At 44.7% G+C, this 25,933-nt stretch overlaps 1 protein-coding gene across 2 annotated transcripts in view; it reads right to left on the bottom strand.

The window, feature by feature from the left end:
* Positions 1 to 25,933, bottom strand: part of GOLGA7B (golgin A7 family member B) — a 326,951-nt gene that overhangs the window by 109,141 nt on the left and 191,877 nt on the right. For both annotated transcript variants that reach the window (XM_069611552.1, XM_069611551.1), the window contains exon 2: positions 14,170 to 14,295. In XM_069611552.1, coding sequence (XP_069467653.1) covers positions 14,170 to 14,295 — 126 coding nt within the window. The remainder of the gene's footprint in view (positions 1 to 14,169; positions 14,296 to 25,933) is intronic.

Genomic DNA, 25,933 nt, shown 5'->3' on the forward strand with positions numbered 1-25,933 from the left:
ACTGCCACCGAAGTTGGTGTCCTGGTGGAGCAAGTCCTGGGGTAGTATGATGCCCTCTTCGGAAGTAAGCACGCCAACAAGGAAGGACGGACTCGGATCTGGACGGACATCGTGACTGCCATCAACGCGGAGGGGGTGGCAGTCCGCGACTACCAACATGTCAAGAAGCGCTGGGATGACTGCAGGTCCAGGACCCTCTTGAAGGCCCGGCGCCTCGTGGAGGGGGGCCGGGGCCGCATGAGTACCATCCAGATGAGGGTCCTGGAACGCGTAGGCCCAGCGCTCCATGCCCAGATCCTTGAGAGGCAGACCCGTCTGGAGTTGAGCGGTAAGTGGCCAAGCATTGCTGTGTGAGACAGGGCATGTCGCAGTGTGCTGGTTGTCTGATATTTGCCTGTATGTGTGACATAGGCCATGTATGCATGTGTGTGTGCAGGGACGTCATGCATGTGAGACCAGTAATGTGTGAACCACACAGTTGGTGCATGTGTTCAAATGCAACATGGGTTGCCCTATGCGGAATGGCCACATGAAAGCATGCCAGTCTCTGTTCCTGGACATGGGTGAGGGATGGGTGCTGATGCCATGTACATGTATGCTGTCCATGTCTGTGTGTCTGACCTGTGTGTCTGTGACTTGTGAATGCCAGGGATTCATGACACATGTCTGTCGCAATGTTCAGGTTCACTGATGCAGCCTAGTCATCCTTGTATCCACTGTGTCTGTGGTGTACGAGGCCAGATGGATGAAACTAGGGTGAAGTGTGTGCATGTGATAGGCATGGCACATGATGCATGTGAGTTCCAAAACAACAGTGTATGTTTCAAGAATCACTTGGACATGTATGCCTATGTCCATAGCATGTGCCATGCCTGTTAGCGCATGTGTTTTACCTGCACTGAGCCATGTGTTGTGGAGGGACATGATGGAAGTGATCTTTGACAGTGCCACTCATCTGCTATTGCTTCCTGTCTAGGGGACCATTGTACAGTACCCTGATGCTTGTGTTCTATGTCTCCCTCTACACAGCGCCACGTGAAGAAGAGGGCGGAGACGGCTCTGTGGAGCAAAGCGGCGGGGATGCCCCCACGGCTGCAGCGGAAGGGGTGGGTGAGCCCCCACAGGGGCTTGCAACGGCGGAAGACGGGGTGGAGCCATCCAGGTTGGTGGTTTCCACAGAGGAGGAGGAGGCCGCTACTGAGGTGCACATGGGGCCTGGTGGGGGCATCCCTGCTGGTGCAAGTGTTCCAGTCCAGGGGCAGGGGCAGGAGGCAGCACAGGTCGCCGTGGAGGGGCCTGTGCATGTCACTGTCCCTGACACTGTGACTGCACCACCATGCAGCAGCAGGGATGCCCCATCCCAGGCCCGTCCGCAGGTAGGGGGATGTCCATGTCATCTGACTCCCCTCCACCTGCGTACGAGGGGACCCCTGGCCGTATGGAGAAGGTCCTGATTGGTGTCGCATTGCGCACAGGTGCAATTCGTGATGAGGTGCGTGCTTCCCGGGAGGAGCATGCACGTCATCACGGAGAGCACCGTGCCGACGTGGCCCAGTTGGGAACGGCCATGGTCGGGGGTTTCCTACATGTGTCGGCCAATCTGGCGACCCTCTCCACCTCTGTGGAGACTATGCACCAGTCGTTCTCCATGCCGTCTTCTGGCCCAGATGCCACCAGGGCCCTCTGTGGACCTGCCCCGACCAATGCAGCCGGCTCGGTGGGGATCCCATCCCTGCCACAGTCGGGAGTCGGAGGTCCAGCAGGAGTGGACACACCAGACACTGGACCCCAGCAGATGGAGGATGTGACGGCATCATCGGGCAGGGCACGTGCACGACAGTGTCGGTGGATACCATCAGCCTGGATGCCGTCGTGCTGGAACAGGCAGTTGCATTGGAGTTGCGTCGGAGGCAGCGGCAGGCTCGACGTGGGAGGCATCATGGCTCGGGGCCATCAACATCAGGGGTGCAGGCATCGGCCGGAGGGCAGGAGAACCCTGGAATTGGAGTGGCTTCAGTGTGGGAGCGGTTGGGCCAGCAGATAGGTGCGGAGTGGCAGCTGGCAGAGGAGGAACAGCTCGCAATGGCCAGGGCGGAGAACTCCATGCGGAGGGCACTGAGGCGGGCTGAGTGCCTCAAGGGTCTTCGCAGGGAGTTGGAGCTGGACACTGCTTTATCCCTGCGAGACCTCGGGGCCAGGGAACATGCCCGCCTCCAAGCCATTGAACAGGAGTTTGATGATGCCCTGGCCCATGACAACATCCAGTGAGCCGTTGGACTAGCCCGCTGCCCATGTAAATAGTTGTGTAGTTAGTGTTAGGTTTCCTTTGTTTTTGCATTTCTTTGGACCTTTTGGACAATGGGCCACATTTTTGTATATAGTTATTTTTTATTAGATAGGTTTCATTTCTTTTGTTGGGATCATGGACCCTGGCTTGTTCACCTGTACATAGTTCACTGTTGGATTTTCTTTTCTTTTTACAATTTAACCAGGGAGCAATGGCTTTCAATTATAATTTCCCATTGGATTTTTATTTTCTGGACTGTGACTTTGGACACCATTCCTTTGGATTCTGATTTTTGGTTTTGCATTTTTTCATGGACATGCTTCTTTTTACTTTTTTTACATTCCCATTTCTGTTTATTTTTGATTCAATTAATGTTTTCTTTAATACATATTTTTTGATCAAACTTCAATGTGTAGTATCATCTCATTGGTTTCATGGATATCATGATATGGGTTTTGAGATTCACTGACACCCATTGGGTGTATGTGAGGGACATGTGTTCGTTTCGAAACTTGCAATTGCAGTTCTATCATGTTATTGCCATTTCTGAGTGGGTGGATGCAATACTCGGGTGGGTGTTTGCATTTGGAGGCTGACCATAGGGACCGGGGATCTAGATTGTGATGACATGTTGGCTGGGGAACATGAGTTGGACATGAGTGGACCTGCTGGCAGGTGCCCCACAGTGATGGGGGGTGGGGGTGCAGGGGAACATGAGTTGGACATGAGTGGGGGCCTGCTGGCAGGTGCCCCACAGTGCTGGGGGGTGGGGGTGCAGGGGAACATGATTTAGACATGAGTGGGGGCCTGCTGGCAGGTGCCCCACAGTGCTGGGGGGTGGGGGTGCAGGGGAACATGAGTTGGACATGAGTGGGGGCCTGCTGGCAGTTGCCCCACAGTGCTGGGGGGTGGGCGTGCAGGGGAACATGAGTGGGGGCCTGGTGGAGGCTGCCCCTGGTGGCTGGGGGGTGGGGGTGGTGGTAGACATGAGTGGGGGCCTGGTGGAGGCTGCCCCTGCACTGCTGGGGGGTGGGGTGGTGGGAGACATGAGTGGGGGCCTGGTGGAGGCTGCCCCTGGTGGCTGGGGGGTGAGGCTGGTGGGGGACATGAGTTGGACATGAGTGGGGGCCTGGTGGAGGGTGCCCCTGACTGCTGGGGGGCAGGGGGTGGTGGGAGACATGAGTGGGGGCCTGGTGGAGGCTGCCCCTGCACTGCTGGGGGGTGGGGGTGCAGGGGGACATGAGTGGGGGCCTGGTGGAGGGTGCCCCTGCACTGCTGGGGGGTGGGGGTGGTGGGAGACATGAGTGGGGGCCTGGTGGAGGCTGCCCCTGGTGGCTGGGGGTGGGGTGGTGGGAGACATGAGTGGGGGCCTGGTGGAGGCTGCCCCTGGTGGCTGGGGGGTGAGGGTGGTGGGAGACATGAGTTGGACATGAGTGGGGGCCCGGTGGAGGGTGCCCCTGACTGCTGGGGGGTAGGGGGTGGTGGGAGACATGAGTGGGGGCCTGGTGGAGGCTGCCCCTGCACTGCTGGGGGGTGGGGGTGCAGGGGGACATGAGTGGGGGCCTGGTGGAGGCTGCCCCTGCACTGATGGGCGGTGGGGGTGGTGGGAGACATGAGTGGGGGCCTGGTGGAGGCTGCCCCTGGTGGCTGGGGGGTGGGGGTGGTGGGAGACATGAGTGGGGGCCTGGTGGAGACTGCCCCTGGTGGCTGGGGGGTGAGGGTGGTGGGAGACATGAGTTGGACATGAGTGGGGGCCTGGTGGAGGGTGCCCCTGACTGCTGGGGGGTAGGGGGTGGTGGCAGACATGAGTGGGGGCCTGGTGGAGGCTGCCCCTGCACTGCTGGGGGGTGGGGGTGCAGGGGGACATGCGTGGGGGCCTGGGGGAGGCTGCCCGTGCACTGGTGGGGGGTGGGGGTGGTGGGAGACATGAGTGGGGGCCTGGTGGAGGCTGCCCCTGGTGGCTGGGGGGTGAGGGTGGTGGGAGACATGAGTTGGACATGAGTGGGGGCCTGGTGGAGGGTGCCCCTGACTGTGTGGGGGTAGGGGGTGGTGGGAGACATGAGTGGGGGCCTGGTGGAGGCTGCCCCTGCACTGTTGGGGGGTGGGGGTGGTGGGAGACATGAGTGGGGGCCTGGTGGAGGCTGCCCCTGCACTGCTGGGGGGTGGGGGTGGTGTTAGACATGAGTGGGGACCTGGTGGAGGCTGCCCCTGCACTGCTGGGGGGTGGGGGTGGTGGGAGACATGAGTGGGGGCCTGGTGGAGGGTGCCCCTGACTGCTGGGGGATAGGGGGTGGTGGCAGACATGAGTGGGGGCCTGGTGGAGGCTGCCCCTGCACTGCTGGGGGGTGGGGGTGCAGGAGGACATGAGTGGGGGCCTGGTGGAGGCTGCCCCTGCACTGCTGGGGGGTGGGGGTGGTGGGAGACATGAGTGGGGGCCTGGTGGAGGCTGCCCCTGGTGGCTGGGGGGTGAGGGTGGTGGGAGACATGAGTTCGACATGACTGGGGGCCTGGTGGAGGGTGCCCCTGACTGCGTGGGGGTAGGGGGTGGTGGGAGACATGAGTGGGGGCCTGGTGGAGGCTGCCCCTGTACTGTTGGGGGGCGGGGGTGGTGGGAGACATGAGTGGGGGCCTGGTGGAGGCTGCCCCTGCACTGCTGGGGGGTGGGGGTGGTGTTAGACATGAGTGGGGACCTGGTGGAGGCTGCCCCTGCACTGCTGGGGGGTGGGGGTGGTGGGAGACATGAGTGGGGGCCTGGTGGAGGCTGCCCCTGGTGGCTGGGGGGTGGGGGTGGTGGTAGACATGGGCAGGGGCCTGGTGGAGGGTGCCCCTGACTGCTGGGGGGTGGGGGTGCTGGGAGACATGCATTGTTGATCAGTAGTGCAAGGTGACATGTGGGTTGGCTGGGGGGCATGCCCATGGTGGATGGGCTGCCTGCGGGACCTGAGCAGGGGTGAAGGGTAGTCCCCCGCGGTGTGGGCTGCCTGCAGGGGCCGTGGAGGTTGTAGAGCGAACACCTGGGAGGACCCACACTGCCAATTCACGTGTAGTACTCCCCAGAACCCCTGAAATACACTTACCCTGCTGAAATCGTGTGTGGAACTTCCTGCGCACCCCTGAAATACACGTACCCTGCTGAAAACACGTGTGGAACTTCGCGCGCACCCCTGAAATACACGTACCCTGCTTGCACGGGGCCAATCGCGTGTGGAACTTCCCGCGCACCCCTGAAATACACGTACCCTGCTCGCACAGGGCCAATCGCGTGTGGAACTTCCCGCGCACCCCTGAAATACACGTACCCTGCTCGCAAGGGGTCAATCGCGTGTGGAACTTCCCGCGCACCCCTGAAATACACGTACCCTGCTGAAATCGCGTGTTGAACTTCCCGCGCACCCCTGAAATACATGTACCCTGCTCGCACGGGGCCAATCGCGTGTGGAACTTCCCGCGCACCCCTGAAATACACGTACCCTGATGGAATCGCGTGTGGAACTTCCCGCGCACCCCTGAAATACATGTACCCTGCTGAAATCGCGTGTGGAACTTCCCGCGCACCCCTGAAATACACGTACCCTGCTTGCACGGGGCCAATCGCGTGTGGAACTTCCCGCGCACCCCTGCAATACACGTACCCTGCTGAAATCGCGTGTGGAACTTCCCGCGTACCCCTGGAATACACGTACCCTGCTCGCACGGGGCCAATCGTGTGTGGAACTTCCCACGCACCCCTGAAATACACGTACCCTACTCACACGGGGCCAATTGCGTGTGGAAATTTCCGCGCACCCCTGAAATACACGTACCCTGCTGAAATCGCGTGTGGAACTTCACGTGCACCCCTGTAATACACGTACCCTGCTGGAATCGCGTGTGATACTTCCCGCACACCCCTGAAATACACATACCCTGCTGAAATCGCGTGTGGAACTTCACGCGCACCCCTGTAATACACGTACCATGCTGGAATCGCGTGTGATACTTCCCGCGCACCCCTGAAATACACGTACCCTGCTGGAATCGCGTGTGATACTTCCCGCGCACCCCTGAAATACACGTACCCTGCTGATTTTGCGTGTGATACTTCCAGCGCACCCCTGATGCACACGTACACAGGACAATCGCATGTGGAACTTCCCGCGAACCACTGAAATACACGTTCCCCGCTTGGCGTTTGCTGTTTGCCAGCCCTGTGAACTGGTCCAGGGTTAGCGCAGCCCTTTGCGATTATTTGGGGATTTTGAAGGCTTTTCCTTGCACAAGGGCGTTCTTGGGGGCGTAACTGGCGCTGCTGCAGGGTCGCTGCGCCACGCTGCGCCACGGCTGGTTTTGGATGCGAAAATCCATGAATACGCTGTGCGCGGAAATCGATTTTAGCGCACGCGGCTGGCGCAGACATTCGCACGGGCACGCTGTGCGCCAGTCGCGTGCGCCACTTTTGTGCGAATTTCTATGAATTACCCTGCAAATGCGTGAAGCCAAGGCATCTTCAATCAGCATATGGGAGAAAAGTGTAGATAAACGTTCCTTTCCTTTACTCTTTCCTACAGGAAAAGGAGGAAGATATGATGAAAGATCCACACAAAGAACAGCATCAGAATATCACCCTTTACGAATATATTATGAAGACCCCAGATTCGGACAAAATGTAGAATACATATTTCACCTCCTGTTCCAAAGTGTACTAGAAACTCTATATTAATGAGTTACATACACACTAAAAACTGGCTCATTAAAAACAGGCTCAAATTTTGTAAACATGTCCGCTACCCAACTGCTTACAAAAGATAAAAGACAAAGATGAACTTTTGTAGTCCAGTATCACAAATCTCTTGGCAAACATGTGTGGTACAAAAGAATACTGGTTCAAACATCATGCTGATATACATTGTATGCTAATGAACCTTAGAATATTCATGGGATGACTTGCAAGACTTCTTACGTATAGCAAACCAAAATAAAGCAGGAATAGACAGATAAACACCGGGAGAACTCTGTTTTCTTGACCCTGTAAATGTATCAAGATACTTTCACCATCGCTTTATTGCCATGCTGTTCTTCATCTGCAATAAAAGTATCCCTCCATTTGGAGAATTGGAACACTTCTTTTGGAGAAAAGAATATCAATCCAGAGGAGCACCACACAAGCTGAGGCTTTTGTGGATAAAAGAGGTTCCTACATTTTTGTCATTACATTGATGCCACTTTTCTGTACTCCTGCGACCTCCCTTTAGAAACCACACATGCTGAGCTACATACACACATTTTGCGCTTCCAAAAATGTAAGTGTGTTAAATACTGCTGACTTAGATATAAAGACAAAGTTAAATACTACACCTAATGCCACTTTGGTTTCCCTAGACCAGTTTCAGCAAAAGGACAAATAAACAGCGTTCTCCTGTTAGGCACAGTGTGAAAGTCCAAATTGCCTAAAACACATACAACATTAAAATAAAGTGAGCTTCAAAGTGCATCAATGATTACAATGCAATGATTGCCCACTTGTGGAAGGCAAACATAGATATATAATATATTGCAGACAATTCCACTGTTGGCGCAATATATGTCATAGCCTATCTCACCAAAGCTGCGAAAACAGAGCTAAAAGACCTCTGGGATGACATATCCTCTGACAAAACACTGTCAATTTATTTTTACAGCTTTGCCATGAAAATGCTCTCCTATAGAGAATGAAGATGCCATGAAGCTGAAGACTGTTTAACAGGCACAGTCTTATATGACAAATCTGAACACATGATCCTGCTAAACCTTGGTCCAGCTGCATCCAGAAAAAGTGTGTTGAAATCCCACAAAGAAATAGAAACAATAGCCACAAATTATCCCAAAAGCCATGACATTTTAAAAATCAATGTATTAGACACACACTACCCAAACAGAAGTACTGCTTTGGAAAACATGTGTCTATACCACATAGCCTAAAACTAGTCCTACAAAATAATGTCAAACCAGATGAACAAACCAGAAAATATTTTGTCTCAGCTTGTGAAGGAAGCCTTGTCAAACTTAACATTATGAACTTTATTACATGGCCCTACTGCAACTTTTCTAAACCATGGAGAAAAGAAGAAGACTTATTAGGTAACCATGACTCATCTGATGTTGCATTCAATGCAAATAAAAGCAGTATAACAAATGTCAATTTCCAGCAATACAAAAAAGGTCGACAATGAACGCCAACAAGAGGAAGAAGTTCAAGCACAACTAGAAGAAGACACTCCTGAGGGCAGTCAACCTTCTGTTACAGTAATCCAAGAAAAACTTGTAGAACCACTTGTTCTAAATTAAGCAGAAATAGCAATGACTGAAGTAGAAAATACCATGTATCAATATAAACAATCAGAAGAAGTCTGGTCTTTGCTCAAATCACAATTTACCATTTGTCTAGAAATGACTGAAGAAATTTAACATGGTTTGAAGCATGAAAGTAAAACTTGTAGCTGTCAAAATTATAAACCTCTGCTCCTCTATGTAAGTGGTGAAGCTGGTTCTGGAAACACATTCTTAATTAAAATCATCAGCAAATTCCTACAAAACCTAACAAACAACCTTTCACCTGTTTTAATAGCCCTCCCAGGTTTAGTTGCCTACAACATTGGAGCTGTTACTTTGCACCGACTACTGCGCCTTCCAGTAAAACAATAAAACAAATTAGAATACTGCACACTATCAGCAGAAGCTTTAATGAAGTACGCAGAATTCTGAAAGCAATGGAAATGATACTAATAAATGAGGTAAGCATGGTTTCCAACCTTATGTTGGCATTAATTCACCTCAGATTGCAAGAAGTCCTAATTTAAAACATGTGCCAGTCTGCCTCACCTATGCTAACATTTTAAAAAGCATTAGAACTGTTCTTCTTTGTAAAGATGCACAATCCATCTTAAATAGAAGACTCATCTATGAGCTATATGGGCATAATACATCTGCTCCTGATGTCATGGAACAATTGGCACAAAAACATTTAAAATGCATATCCTTAATGACAACCCTGGCAAGCTGTAGTCCATTCAATGAAACAATGTTAAAAAATGAATGAAATGCAGCCAATATTGCATTTTAGCTCCACAGACAAACTGGAAGTGCACGGCATGGCACTCCCTATGTGTCATCAAGCAACAGCACAACTAAATAGCTTAGAAAAATCTATCTCCAACACAGCTGGATTGGAGAAAATGTTAATGTTGTGTCTAAATGGCAGAATCATTCTTAAACGTAACCTTGACGTAGAGCAAGATTTAGTCAATGGAGCAATTGGTACAGTCGATGTCTTCCATTCATGTCAATATGACAACATTCAGTTTGTGAACATCCACTTTGACAAACTTTCAGAAGTTAAAAGGATAGGACGCACAACAGAATGATTCCTTCTTTTCAATGACATCTATGTATGCAAAAAACGATTCTCTCTTTCTCTTGCATATGCAGTCACTATTCAAAAATCGCAAGGTCTAACTCTAGATCAGGGATTGATTGACATTGGCAGCACAGTCTTTAAAAGGTTATGCGTTATGTAGCACTTTCACATCTACATACACTTGAAGGACTATTCAAAGTCAATTTTGATGCAAACAAAGTCAAGGCTGACATTCCTTGCATCCTACAGTATAACCCACTTTGTGCACCCTAAAAAACCCATCTAGATGTGCACCCTGTCCCTCAAAAATAGAACCTATAAGAGATCTCCCAACAATACCACCAAAGAAACAAAAAACAACTACTACTTTATCAAGCAGTAAAACCACAAAACTATCTAGTGCAAACACAACTGCACATCCATCAGCAGATATAAAAAACATATTTCTTTTAAAAAAACAAGTTGATGTCCAGCAAATGACACAGACACATATTTTTCTGGCCCATTTAAATTTTCCAACACAACCGGTGTAAATTGCTATGCAAATGTAGCAATCAATCTTCAGTTCCAATTGCCACCAATTGTTCAAAAGATTTACTTGAACAGCTCAGACCAGTTGTGTTTGCAAATGCTCATCCTTCATAGAAATGCCACAAATAATCCTAACAACATTTAGAGTGTCTCAGGAATAAGGCAAGAGTTGGACTACTGTACAGGAATAGTAGAATTCACCATAAACACACAGGAAGAGCAAACATAATGTCTAATGTACTTACTGCAAGCACTGGAAACCAAAAACATACCTATAAATGAAATCTTAGAATTTCATACATTGTTTCACAAGAGCACATCCCTTATGAACGATTTGTGTATGTATCTATACCAAATTGTGAATCTATTCCATTTCATTAGTTGTTACAAAATGCAAATCATGGCATATTATGCATTTTTTGCAATTCAGGCAATCGTTCCACCGTGCACATAAACACAAATAGCCAAAACCAAATACTAATGCTTTTACGGTACAACACAGATGGTACCAAAAACAACTACAAGCTTACTAGCTTCACACATGGGCAAGCATCTATTGGCAAGAAAACCTTCAGAACCGTAGGCATAATCAACCACACTGGTGCCACAACCACTGCAGGTCACTATACTGCATACATTTAAAAAAGTGGTTGGTTTGAAGGCAACCATGCTTCTGTTTCTCTAAAACAGAGATTACCGGCACATCTAACAAATGCCTGTTTAATATTACTTAAACCTAAATTTAGTCACTGACCTGTAAAACTATCAACAGTTAGAATACGCCAACTGGTATCTAACTGCATCCATAATACTGCAATGCTACTTTTGAATAAGAAAATCATTGCAATACGTCAACAGGTATCTAGCTGCTTCTAAAAATACCCTTCAGAACTATAAAAATATCAACAGTTAGAATATGCCAACTGGTATCTAACGACAACTATACTACTGCAATGCTGCTTCTAAAATGCAAAACAGTTTCAATCCACTAACAGGTATCTAATACCCTCTATTATACTTCATTGCAAATAAACAATCACGATTCTTCTTACTACAACACTAATTTTAACAACAAATACACTTATCTGTGCACGTTAAACATTCCCTTAAGTATGGCACTCTTCAAACCAACATACTGTCAAACTTAAACTCACATAAATGTAGTCGTTTAAAAAAAATCCTTTATAGATTTTCTTTCTCAATGACCCAATGATTATGGAAACAGAAACAGCAGTTCCGCAGAACACACGGTAATGTTGTTCAAAACATAGTGCTTAGTATATACCTATTATGAGGGTCTAAATGGTACGTGAATATGTGAGATTATATGCAATGAAAAATTGTAAACTATCCTGCCTAACATATTATACTATATTTTTTCACAGAGAAAGAAGCTACAATTTCTCCTTCATTACCATGTACACCAGACTCAACCTATACCCTCAATAGTACAGAAATCATATTTCAATTGTATCAACAAATAGACTTATTTGTGCACTTTAAACATTCCCTGAAGTACGGCACACTTCAAACAAACCTACTATCACATAAATGTAGTTGTTTTTTTTTAAATCCTGTACAGAATTATTTTCCCAGTGACCCAATGATTATGCAGACAGAAACAGCAGCTGTATAGAACACACAGTAATGTTGTTCCAGACATAGTACTTGGTATGTACCGATTATGAGGATCTAAAAGGTACATGAATATGTGAGATTAGTCCAATAAAGGAAAGTCCATTCAGCGGTTTGGGCTGTAGACGTGAGCAACATTTTTGTTCCATTGCGTCTATGTAAGAAAACAGAAATGTTGGGATCCCCCCTATAACTTTGCCCCCTTTGACGAAACCTCACCAAACTTTGCAGTATCAATGTGACCGGCCATATACTTTTATTGCAAAGGTTGGTAAGGATTCGTCCGGAGGGTTAAAGATTTAAGCCGCCCAAAAAGTGATCTTCCAATGGGTTGAGCAAGTTAACCATAACTACAGGCCCGGTTATATATATTTTTAAAAGAATTATGCAAGGTTTCAATTGCTGTTGGAAAATGAAATACACTGATTACATTGGAATATTTTGACACACTGGGCTTTTCACCTTTTTGAATATGCAGTTTCATAATTTATAAGCAATTGTGTGCTTTTTGAATGAACTGCAATGCTGCTCTGCCCTTTAATGACATTTCTTGTTTGTAGATTGTAGAAACACAGCTTATTGGCTGGTTCACAGGGTCACAGGAGTGTTCATGGGGAGTGAGAAACACAATAGCGTTTTTAGGGTGCTGTGTCTTAGGGGAGCAGGGAACTACCTGCATCCCATAAGTGCAACCTTGTCATAGTAATTGATGAAAAGCATTAATATATGAAGCAATTCATTATTCCAGGATTCTTTTCTTTAAATGGTTGCAGTGTCAATGTGTCTTCATTTTTCTCCACATTGGCTAATTTCCATTCACAATATTTTGCATTGCAAGTTCAAAATATCAATTCATTTTCTGCAGTTTCACCATAAAGGAATTATTTGAAAGTAAATAGATGGATCCTATCGCCTCACTTTTTTTTATCATTATCTCATTGGAAGATGATGACTTTGTATAATGATTAAAGGCAAAACTCACATTGAGTGTAACTTGCCTATTTGTCATTATTAAAGGCACAACTCGCATTGAGTGTAACTCCTAAAGAACTCTAATTTCTCACGTAGGGATCATAAACCTTTGCTTCACCATCAGTTTTGGACTACAGACCTATCCACTTTATCCACAGTCGTCAAAGGTGGGGGATAATTGGAGACGTAACACATAATCTTAGGAGAGCCACATATTGTAGACCCTTGTATAAGAGTGTTCATTCGGCATGGTGCACGCTACTTCCACTCTCCCTTGCTTGACATTAAGCAACACTCCTTTACGTGTTGACAGGACATAACTAGTTCTAGGACACTGTCATATTTAAGCAATATGCCCCGAGCGGCGGGGGCATTACTGACTTAGGTAATGCCCCGGGGCCCATAGTTATAGACCCGAGCAAAGAAAGGGCCTTAACGAAGGCCCCAGGGCAATACAGAGGCGGTAATGCCCCCGCCGCGAGGGGCATATAGCTATTAGTACCCTGGCCCACAAACACTGCGTCACCGGGGCACTAAAAGCTTTTTTTTTGTCCTGAAATGCTGCAGGGTTTCGGGAGAAACAAAAAAAAAGACGTCAAAGAAAATGGCCCCCATGGAAACAGAAAACGGAGCCCATTTTCCCTTTCCATGGTGGCCATCGGGAGCGTACGCGCTGGAAACAGAAGTGTTTCCAGCGCATCCGCTCCCGAAAAAAAAGAAGGTAAGTGCGGTTGCGAGGGCGGAAGGTAGGGGAAGGAAAAAAAAATGGCCCTGCTCCGAGTCTCCACACGGCAGGAGGCTGCCATCGTCCCCCACCTGGGACAAAGGATAGAAGGTAAGTGGAGTGGGAAGGGCAGGGAGGTTGGAGGAGGGAGGGAAGGGAAACAAAAAAGCCAAAGCTTTACCTGAGTCCCCAGTGGGGGGGCGAAGTCAGCCTCTCAGCTGTGGGGAGGCTTGGAGTGGGGATGGCTCCGCTTCGAGCATCCTCATTGGCTGAGGGGCTGCCACGCCCCTTTCAGGGACAAAGGGCGTGGAATTCCAACAGAGGGATTCCCGGCCTGGTAATGACTCGGCGAGGGCCAATCAGAATGGCTCTTTCATTCTGATTGCGCCCTCGCCGGGTACTAATTCAAGTTACAACCTTTAGCACCACCAGCACAGTGATGTCAGTGTGTCTCTGCAATAACATGTGGCCTCCTACGTACCAGGGGACTGAGCAAGAAAATGGGACTTCGCCTAGGGTAGCAAGACGTCTTACACGACCCGTGAAAGCAAAACTTCAAAGACTATTTACAAATCTCAACAATGTGAACTGCTTACCACATTCAGAAACACGATAATGATCCAAGCATTTTTTTAAGAGATACATTACCCGACTGTCCAGTTCTGGGGGGAATTTGGTCTGAAACTGGCACATGGTCCCATCACTGTAATCTCTTTGAATGAAAACCTTGCTGGCGAGAGATGCGCTTCTTCTAAGTTCTTGCAAGTTGTGACCCTGAAACATAAACATTCATGCATTCAGTAATGTTAATCATCAGAATGCATTGAGCATTCCCAAGTCAGAAGCGATGGTAGAGGGGCAGGCAGACACATTGGGTGGAAGTGGTAGGATGAAAAGGGAAGATCACCGAGTACATTCCTTCTGATTTTCACTCATAAAAACAAAATCTAGGCTTCTCAAAACAGAAATCTATTAACACATTACAAGACAGTTTAGCAGGCAGATGGAGATACTGTAAGGCTTGTGTGTGAGAGGTGTAGTGGTGTGCATGTGGCTCTGAATACTAGACACAATCCTGAGGAAGGGCCTGGGCTGGAATGCAGTCACAGGAAGCAGTTATGAAAGAGTGGTGTGGCATTGGCGTGCTTTTCTAATGGCCACGTAGCATCTTCATGCTCATTTGTGCACTAGAGAGTTGGGGTTTGGATGGGATTACTCACAAAAAATGTACCTTATATATGAGCATCAAGTCCAATCATCTGCAGTCTCTGGAAGACATGTGCACATTTTATAGCATTAACCTCCCATTCCAAGGGCTGGAACAGGTGTTAACAATGCAGAGAATGAGTTAGAGGCCTCAACATAGTGAGGGCATTTAATGAGTGCCCCGGGAGGTGGTTAATGCTATTAGCACCCTGGCATCCAATCCGGTAACCCGGGGTGTTGAGATAGGTGTATTCTCTTCTGATGAACACGACACTTTGCGGAGTCCCGTTGATGGGCTGAAAATATTTGCGTAAGATGACTACCAGATAGCTTTAAGGAGGGGCCCTACAGAGTCCCTCTTTCATTTCTATGTTGGCGGCAAAGGGATACGGAGCAAATCAGTGGCTGCAGTGGGCATCACCACTGCCACAATCAGTCAAGTGGGGCTGGTGAGGGGGTTTGGGCTTATTTCACAAATGAAGAGGGTGGGGAGACGCAAGCTCAGATCAGTTGTCTGAGCCTGCTATCCAAGACACCCCACACTGGGTGCTAATAATAGATTAAAAAATTATATTTTCATTCCATATCTTGTGTTGTGCTCCTACTCTCTTTATGCGTTCAATTACGTGTGTTTAATGCCGTTTAATGTCGTTTATCCTTGTGACAGTTATGATCTGGCAGAGGGATCTCTTCCCCTGCAACAATTCCCTTGTACTGCACTTGTAATGCTTTTGTGTGGACCTGACACAAAATCTGGCGTAAACAAAGTTTAGGAAATTAAATTCTGAATTTTATGAAGTGGTAAACAAAGGGAGTTAAAAAATACCAGCTGTTTTACCTCTACCTCTAAATTCATATTCAGGCCCATTGACGTTTTTAAACATTTTATTGAAACTTCAACCAGTGCACAATATTAAGTCACATGCATAATCTTCAAACACATACTAGTAGTTAAATAGGAGTATGGCCAACGTTAGCATCAAATGTTGACAGTGATCACATAATAGATGACTTTAAATAGAGTAGTCTTATAACCAGTGGGTCTAGTTTTAAATTGTATATATGGGGAATAGAGACAGATTAGAGAATGGAGAATAGAGCACAAGGGACACGAGGGAAATGTCGATACAAAGGACAGTCACATTGGACACTCTGAAGAGGCTTGGGTGTGAGGGAGGACAAGTGAGACAGTGGGGAACCACAGAAGGAGAGTGGCACACATCAGAGGTAGCATCTTCCAGGATGCCTACATCACAATGTCAACCATCATGGAACAATACTACAGCCCATATAAAGATAAAATGTCTCGCTAACATCTGTGTACTTATTGTTCATGTCTGCCATGACTGTTATTCTTTTTGAAATCCATAGATTGATACAATTCTTCAACCAAGACTGTATTTCCGTTGCCTTTATGTGTGACTTCAATTCCACTCTTTATATGCACACATAGCACAAAGATGCTTTACTTTTATACTGTCAATGAGGCAGATTGCTTCATTGCGGACTCTCAAGGGATTCTTTCCAATACCTCCTTCCAGTATTCAGATACGTTCCTGCATGAAGATAACATATTTTGTTTTTGCCTACTATGCAGTGATTTAGTATCGCTTATATGCCACAAATGTTGCATTGTTGTACCGTTTGAAGGGAGCGCACGTAATCAGGGATACACAGATGCCCATTCCCACCCGCTCCCTGCCCTCCCCACCCAAAACATACCCTTCTAGGAACTGTTTGATCTAGATTTATCAGAATATAACATCAAGCATTGTGCTGTACAGGGCCTGTGTGTTTAATTTCTAAGCAGTCTTCAGAGGGTTAATGGCTAAAGACTGCCACAAGAACCTCTATTAATAAGCAACTCTGTTTTCTTGCATATGATTTTGCATAGAAATCCTGACAAAAACAAGCACTGGCAAACCAACAGTTTTGGCTTGTGTACTAGATTGTGTCTCACTCCTGGAATATGTCACTGGGCTCCACAACAAGTAAAAATGGAGTACAGAAGGAAAAAGCAGTGTTGCTAAATGAAACCCCAAAATCTTGCTTTAAATCCTTTTTTCTTTGTTACTGAAAATGCAGAATGGCGGTGCAAAACACCCTCAAACACCCAGAATTCTTGACCTTTGTGAACTTGCAAGGTCCTGAAAAGCTGAGAGCATAAAGAAAATTCCACAGCAAAAGTGGCCCGTCTGTGGGTCTGTCAAAAATTTGGTGCAGTACCCTTGGCCGCCTGAATGACAGCTGTCAGAAGCCGCTATAACAAGAAAGTCTGTACTGCTTTAAATACAAATCTCAATAGGTTCAATTTAAGTTATTTCTCAGAGCGTACCATTACGATATCACACATTTCATGATTATCTTAAAGCAATTGAGGCAGCCTCAAGTTTGTGAAAGGATTCTTTAAGTATTTATTTCACAAGAAAAAATGCACAAATAAATAATAATTAAATAATGTGAAAGGGACAATCCCCTTTCGTGGAGACTACCCAGTGGGACATTTCCCCCACTTTTTTGTATTTTCAGCTGTCAGAAGCCGGTCTGATTAAACTTTAAACATGTATATAAACTGAAATCAAATGTTTGCAATCTAAGAAGCCTGTTACTGAGAGTAACCTATGTTGTAATTGTTTTGATCCCATGGTTTAAAAACTTGAATACGTATTCTACCTGCTATTTTGAAATCACAAGTTTGTTTTAAGCTAAGGGAAAATGCAACAGAATTAACAATGAAATCAAGCCTGGCTAAGAGCGACCAAACTGGAATATCAGGTTTCTCCACAGAAAGATGGCCTTTCTCCCCACCAGGAAATCACACCAAAGTGACAATTATAGGGTTTGGAAAGAACCTGGTCTACAGAGGCAAAAGGGAACAATGAACAGTTGCCTCTAAGGAAATGTGGGGTGTGAGGACAGTCGTAAATGGCCTCTGCCAAGAGCAAACAGGGAGGAGACTGCTTCTGAACTGATGGAAGACAGAAGGGGTGGATACAAACAACCATATGTGGCTGACCCTTCACAAAGAACACTTTTTAATAGACTTATAATTTGCCAGTGAAAATTGTGTAAAATATAGCAGTAACATATTTGTGAATCTAAATTTTGGTTGGACATTTCAAGAGGCAGCAAAATCGTGTGACATTTTCTGGAAAGAAACGGCAGAAAATGTGATTTTACACAAAATGTATTGCTGCTAAAGTATGAAACTTTATACACTTATGCCCAGGTTAAACGCGCACACTGATAGAAATGTGCTTATAAATTGGACATTGTGTTCCTGATGAAAAGGGCAAAATTCTGTGAAAAGCTGAGACAAGATCCCACCGCTACGGGGTTTGGAGGGATATTTTGTGTTCAAGCAGCCAAGGGGGATCCTCAGCCTCATAAAATCACACCATAAAGGTGACACCGTGTTTTTCTCCTCCTATCAAAGCAGAGAGGAGACTCTGACCCAATCAACTGTCAAAGGGGCGAGCTTAGGATAAACCAGCCCACACACCCCTTAATCATAGCATAGATAGAGACAGCTCACCACTCAAAAAGACAGACAGAGTCACTCACTATCCGGATAATGGCGGAGCACCCTGCTGCTGAGCTATACATCTACCTTGCTCCAGACTCCAGAAACTTGGCAAAGGAGAAATCCATTGCATAGCTGAAACATTTTCAGCTAGGCCTCAAATTCTAGAAGCAGAATCCCACAAACCTAAGGGGAAGCATCAAAATACAGCTGGGCTGTGCTGTACTGCTTGCCTGCTAAAGGAATTACCATCAGAACCAAGAAGTGCAGATCCAATCCAGTTCTGTGCCGTGCTGTGACCAGAGCCATTGCAGATCCAGTCCAGTCCTGTGCCGTGCTGTGTCCAGAGCGCCTTGCTGATTGCAGACCCAGTCCGATGTGCCAATGCGTCTGTCTTAGAACCAGATCCAATTCCCTGACCAGAATCTTGATGGACCAGAATCCTGAAGGTTCTGTTTAAAAACATATCTAGTGAGTATTTATAGAAAGTACTGTGTCAGAGCATGTGTACCTTGCTTAGTTAATCCCTATCTTAAACCCATCCTTTCTTGTCTTCAGAACCTGTGTTGTTAGGAGTATTTTTGAATCTCTGCGCTGACCTTTTCTCATCTGAAGAAGGCGGGTCCTTAGCAGGCAGTCATTCTTATCAAGTGGATGTGTTTCTGTGGGCATTCGTTTTGTTCATAGTCATCCTCTAGTGTAAGAAATCCTTTTGTCATTTTTAAAAGTGCATTCCTGTTTCCATTCGTGCGCCTATGTTTGCCTTGAATTTCGTTTTTGGGAAATTCTGACATGTGCAAACCAGCTTTTGATTGCTCCCGACTTGAATTTTAAGATTTCAAAGTGTTTCTTGGTATTAAATCATTGCTTGTGTTTATGTGCAACTATCCAAAGTGGCTCCCATAAGAATGTATACAATTTCAGCAATTTAGATCATATTTAGTGTTAGTTTTTTTTCAGTCCATTCTCAAGATAACTTTAAAAGCCATTCTGACAGCTTGACAGTCAATTCCGTTTTTCTCTTGTGTTTGCTGGGGGAAAGGGTGATTGATATTTTGTTTGAAATTTACCATTCCTGAATACCTGATCTCTCCTCCTATCTCTTTACATTGCCTATTGGGGGGTTGAGGGGTGTGCATGGGGAACCTATAACCACAGTGCTTTCTGATCTGAACACACACACACACAAAAGTATTCTTTCTGTGCTGAATTGTTTTCTCACTATTACTCCTTGTGTATTAAAGAGATTATTCAGTGTTACTTCACCCCATTGGTAATTATTGTGTACCCATTAAAACATAGTGTGATTAAATTGTAAATACATAAATAAATATTTTAACTTTGCAAACCAGCCTGATTCCTGGTTCAGTGTGACCGTGGGTGAGAGGGGCATGATATGAATGGTGCATCGTTCAGAATAAAGAACTTTTAGACAAAAATAAAATAAGGAATTCAGTTGTGCATTGCACACTAGGCATTGACTTGAGTGTGTGCCAGATTGAAATCACTTACAATCCTCTAGGTCACTCTCTTTGGTAAGAAACTACAGTGTGCTTTACAGTATAGTTCCTTGGATTACTGAGAAGTATATTTTTTTGCTGAGAGCCATGAACCTCAATCTGCATAACATTAGTAGAAGATTATCAGTTTTGGGTAATTTTGACAGTATGTTAGTCTCTATTGGAAGATTATCCAGCTTAATGTATATGGAAGTTATTATTACAACACTAATTATTTATAATCAGAAGACTAATTTTCCTTACTCTTCTGCCGTAAACAATTAGCTTATTGTACGTCACAGGGGCAAATCCTCCCATTTCTTAGCTTGAATCGTATGATTCACTTTAGTACTTGGAGAAGAAAAGAAAATGCAACTTCATAGAAACTAAATGTCATATGACGAACAAGTACCCTGTGCAGCGGAACCTCCTCCCTGCCACTGCAAGCTCCCAGATCTTATGTGAACCCTCCTCCTTTCTTGCTGATACCAGGATTACATTGTGTGCTCATGGTGCTCTCTTACATATGGGTGTACTTGATGTTTAGGGGTATTTTCTGAATGTCCATTGTTTGCTTAGGTTTGGTTTCTGCGAACCAGCTGAAACTATAATGTAACACCAGGGTGAATTCAAGCAAGGTGAGTTGTTATTTGAAATAAATAAAGTTTAATACAGGGCCCCAGCAAGGGAGTCAGCACTGCACAGAGCCCAAACCTCACCTGTCATTCATACAATTTCCAGAGTGAAAATACTGAGTGCAATTGAAGATGACCAACATTTCAACACATAAACCACAATGTTGACAGAGGTAACAACTATTTACATCACATACTTTTTTGATGTTAACAACACCTAAAGTCCTTTGGGAGGATACTATTTCCTTATTCATTGAACCATATACAATGTCTTATTTCCACTGGTGTTGACCTAGGTACGATAACTCAGCCCTTATTGCAAATGCAACCATAATTTGTCTTAATTGAAAGACTCAGAATCTTGACTACACCTTTTCATTGGAATGCACATTTCTTCCCTTTCTCGCAATTCCATAACATTTGATTTTAATAGGATCTCTGACTTTTACATCAAGCTCTTTAACTGCATTCCATTTGCCGTAATATCATTCTTATCTGACTGTTTCAGGAAGCGTCACTTCATCATATCTCCCACATCCTTTTCTGTGAAGCCATGCAGGCCACATAATAGTGTGTGGATTGCATCTCTGCATGACATCAAAGGTAGGTGAATCTGTTGTATAATGTGGCACAAATACATTTGCTAAAATGCTCTCCTGCATCCCCTCTCCACGCACGTATTCCCTTTTTATGTAGTGTGAATAAATCTCTCTTTGCATCATTTCATCTCTGGATGTTACAAAGCCAGTTTTTTGCAGATTATGCCATTGGAACAAACTGATGTTTTTATGTCTCGGGACATGCATTCTGCTTGGTTATCGGTCAAAAACCTTGTGTGGCCATCTCCATGGTCTATTTGCTGCAATAAAATAAGTCTGCTTGTGGGTATGTTAAAAAACACTACAGGGTATTTCAAGAATGAATTGACTTACACAACCACATACTTTGCCTTTTTCCCTGTCTTGGATTTGATCCCCAGGTAATCCATACCAACACAGTGTCATGTCAAAAATTCCAAAGGTGAAACATTTCCACTTCACACAGTTACAACAATTACCCACAAGTGGTTCTTCATCTTTATCAATTCAAGGCCAACACAAGTGATCCCTGACTCCCCCTTTAACTTAAGTCATGGCCAATCTCCTTTGGGTGTTATGATGTACCCACTGCGACATAAGAAATGTCCTTCTGTGATAAAATGACTAATACCTTTCAGGAGTACAGGAATGAGTAGTGGTTTCTAAACTTTGACTTAGCCCAACACTACTAATCGAACTAAGCTACAACACATTTTGGCAGTTGCAGAAATTACAAGGTCGAATACGCTTACACAGGCTCATGACAAGGAATCAGGGGTTAATTTTGTGGCACACAAAAAATAATTGCCTCTATTACTAAAATGTGTGTTTATTCGCTCTCTGCCCCTTTTTTCTCCATATTGGTGCACACCAGGATGCTTTCTGGTTTGACGCTGAATGTCAAAGAACGAAATTCAATCTGTGATCAAATCTAAAACAGCAGGGGCTATACATAATCTTAAGTGCGACTATAAAAAGCTTTAGAAGTGTAAGAAAATATTGTTTACTGAGTTGCAGTAGGAGTAGCTGGAAGAGACTATATGCAATAGAAATGTTAAAGGTTTTTGGAATCTTGTTGCAACTGGATTTAGAGAAGAGGCACATGGAACTGCTAGCCCAATAAAGCTATCTGCTTAGGTAGCACACTTCAGGGCTATTGTGTATACAGATAGCACACATCCTTCTCTTTTACTTTAAAATCGGGGTGTGTTAGCACTAGTATTACATTTTCATCTTGGGAGGTAATGGTGGCCATTAAAAATGCCAAGCCAGGCAAAGCTCCTGGCCCAAATGGCATCAGGGCAGAAACTAGTAAGTGGTTCACAGAATGGAAGGCCCCGGTCCATTATCCTGGCAAAGAGTCTAATTAAGTCTATTTTCAAGAAGGCACATATTCAGATCCACATTGTTATAGCCCAATATCTTTATTGGACATCGGGGCTAAGATCTTTGCCAGTTGTCTCTTTGTTAGGCTAGAGCAATGGGCGCTAGAAAATAATATACTACCTATTTATCAAGCAGGGTTAGAAATGGTTTTATGTCAGCTGATCACACATTTTTCCTCGCTACTATTACTGATAAATAAGTGAGATTTGGAGGTGGAATAGTGTATGCCGGTTTCTTAGACTTAGCTAAAGCTTTCGATCCCTTCTGTGGACCAAACTGCACAAAAAGGGGGTCCTGGCACCCTTTTGGAATTAATCACTACTAGGGCCTCATTGATTGGTTACCGTTTTGGGGCTATTGAGGAGTTCTTGATGGATAAAGCCATTCACTACGGCTGCCCAATGGCCCCTCTACTGTTTATTATTTTTCTTTCAGATTTTATATTGGATTCATTGCATTTAGGTCTATCTCTGCCACTTTTAAATTGAGTCTTGAACCCTTTTTCTTTTATATGCAGATGATGCCATCTGAGGAGCAGCTTGAGTTATGTAGCAAGTTACTTTGAGGCCAACGGTTTGAGCCTGAATTTAAATAAAACAAAGATAGTGGCTTTTGGCACCAATAAATATAAATATCTGTGGTCTATAAACAATACTAATATCAATGTTGTTGATTCATATTCCTATTTAGGTATGCTTTTCTCAGGTATTTGTTTGTGGTCTGCACATATACAGCTGCTGGAACACCATTTATGAAAGGGCTTGGGGGGCCTGAAGAGATTTTATTATAAATACGGTAGCTTCTGTCTCAACAAATGTATCCTGGTTTTGGAAGCAAAGGCATATTCATCTTTTTTGTATTGCAGTGAAATTCTGGGGTAGTACATGTAGTCTGGGCCTGGATCATATTTTGTATATTTATTTGAGGAAGCTGCTGGGCATGGGCCTAAGTACCCCATGCTTAGCTCTTGCCTTTGTATTTGTGGTATTCAATACCGGCATGCGTGCCAAATTTAGATTTATTGACTATTTCTGGAAATTACATTTTTGTTCCTCAGAGAACCCAAATATTATGAATGTGATGGGTGAATTAGCAAAAGCCCCCGTTTATGGTAAATACTACTGGTACAAGAAATGCAGTTTGTTATGTAGTAAGTGGGATATTGATTTTAAACAGTTAAGGGGGATCTATTGACTACGCAAGAGTTGAAACATAAATCAAGAAATCTAGAATTTTATCTAGCCATAAATAGTAATGACAAATCTACAATCAATGAGTCTTGGTGTTAGCACGATGTGCAAACCAGGAGATGTGTATGATGAGCGTCATTCAGTCACCCATTCATAGACGTATTCTCGCAATGGTGAGATTACATTTCTTTAAGGGGCCGGATGTCGTGGAAGTGGTGCTATAGAGGATTTACTGCATGTTTTGTTTATCTGCACAATATTATTAGATTTAAGATGCCATTGGCTCAAAAGACATTTTATTTCTAATCATATTAGATCTGTTTTGGAGGCAATTAATTTTGTTCTGTCTTATGTTGATGCATGTTTTGTTAATGATTTATGAAAGTATATTGTTACCAATTTTAAGTCAACGAAAGGAAATGTAATCTTACTTTTCTCATTATACATGACTATGAATGCACATAGTTTATCCTTTTAATAATGTATCTTTAAATATGGTTGTATCATTGTATATTGTATTTTACTGTAACTTTTTAAAATAAATTTAAATGGTACGTTCCAAAATAAAGTATTATCTACTAATCAAAAAGATGTTATCTCAATCCTGACATGAAATGCACAACATGAATGGCATAGCTTGACGTGGAAAACAATTGGGGGGTTGATTTTGGATTACATTTGTTTGGCAAATCTCTCAAAGCAGCACTGCAGGGAAACCAGAACAAAACAAATGAAGCCGATTTGCACTTCCCCATACCATTCCTTTCTGTGGACCCACAGGATCCTGAAACAACTGCTTTTCACACACTGTTTACACCATTTATTTAAATGCAGTAAGGAGAATATTACTAAGAGCTTGTCAGGGAATGTTTTTCCCAACCACAAGGGAACCACAACAGGCCGCCGCACTACAGAACACCAACAGAACCCACACCCATAAACTGCACTAGAATAAGAGCAGCCCCCAAAAAAGGACTAATATCACTCTACCTTACACCCTACCTCGCAACAGATAGTCCACCAGAACAAACGACTATACACACAGTTAGGATATCAGACCCAAAAAGAAAAAATGATGAAACAACTAAAAGATTGGGGAACCACACCCTAACCCTGTAAATCATCAAACACCAAAGGAACCCCAGCCAACACCGTCGTGAATCTGAGGAAGAACCATAGCATGCCATAAACCCAATATGAAACCTAATCTGTTCAACAACAAAACTAGAACAATTGAGCTTGCTCAACAACCCACACACGACTGAGAAAACCATCAACAAAACCACCCAAAGACACAAGCCATTATAAAACAAACAACCTTAAAAAGGAAACTACACTCCAAACTAATTAACACCAGATTGATGTCCAAACACGCAACTGAGATCTACGACCTACTTTGTGACGGGGGAATTGACATCCTATTCTTCACAGAAGCCTGGCTAGCCGCATAATTCAAAGTGATCCTTCACAGCTGCCTACCCAACAACTTCAAATGCAAACAAGTGAACAGGACAAGGAAAAGAGAGGAGGACTCACGGTAGCCTACAAAGAACACCTAATAATAAAAACAGCTGAACCTTAAAAATCCCTAACTGCGATCCATTGTCCCTCAATTTACCACAAACCCACCATAAAACCTCACATTCATTCTAATCTATAAGCCACCAACCTACGATGTATCTTTCGCAGACATCGTCATAAAAGCAGTCATAAATCTAGCCATACAACATGAACATCTGATCATTCTGTGAGACTTCAACATATGGTTCAAAGATGAGAACCCCAACAAGCAGCTCAAGACCATGAACCTCCAACAGATGGTGAAAAGAGCGACACACACAGCAAGGCACATACCAACAAAGCCACTTAAAAAAAGAAAATATCCACCTATTTGGAAAAGAAACTGGAGAACCATCAAGAACAGCAACTTAGAGGAGCGACTAGAAATGTTGAAGCCAGTGACCACATCATTGGATGCAACAGACATGGATGAAAAAGTATGTATAATCCAGAAATGGATTGCAGAAACAATAAATGCCATCTGCTTGGAAAAATACATCATCCCTCCCATCAAGAAAGAAAGCAGTGGCAAAATGGTACACACCCCACCTAAAAGTGATGAAAAGAATTAACAGAAAACAAGAACAAGAACGTAGGAACACATGTGACCAATAAAAAATAAAATAACTACTACAAATCTGAACATACAAATCCAAAATGTTAATAGTGAAAAAGAAATACTATAGCAAGCAGATTGAAAAAAACACCAACCCTCAAACAGAATTGTCAAAATCATATATGAGATGAGCCGGGATGCAACAACACACTGACACCCTCCCAAAGACCATGCACTAATCTTTCAAACCATTTTAAGAACAACATCACCAGCACACAC

This window comes from Ambystoma mexicanum, chromosome 8 (genome assembly GCF_040938575.1).
Source record: "Ambystoma mexicanum isolate Mex_15411 chromosome 8, UKY_AmexF1_1, whole genome shotgun sequence".
Lineage (NCBI taxonomy): Eukaryota > Metazoa > Chordata > Amphibia > Caudata > Ambystomatidae > Ambystoma > Ambystoma mexicanum.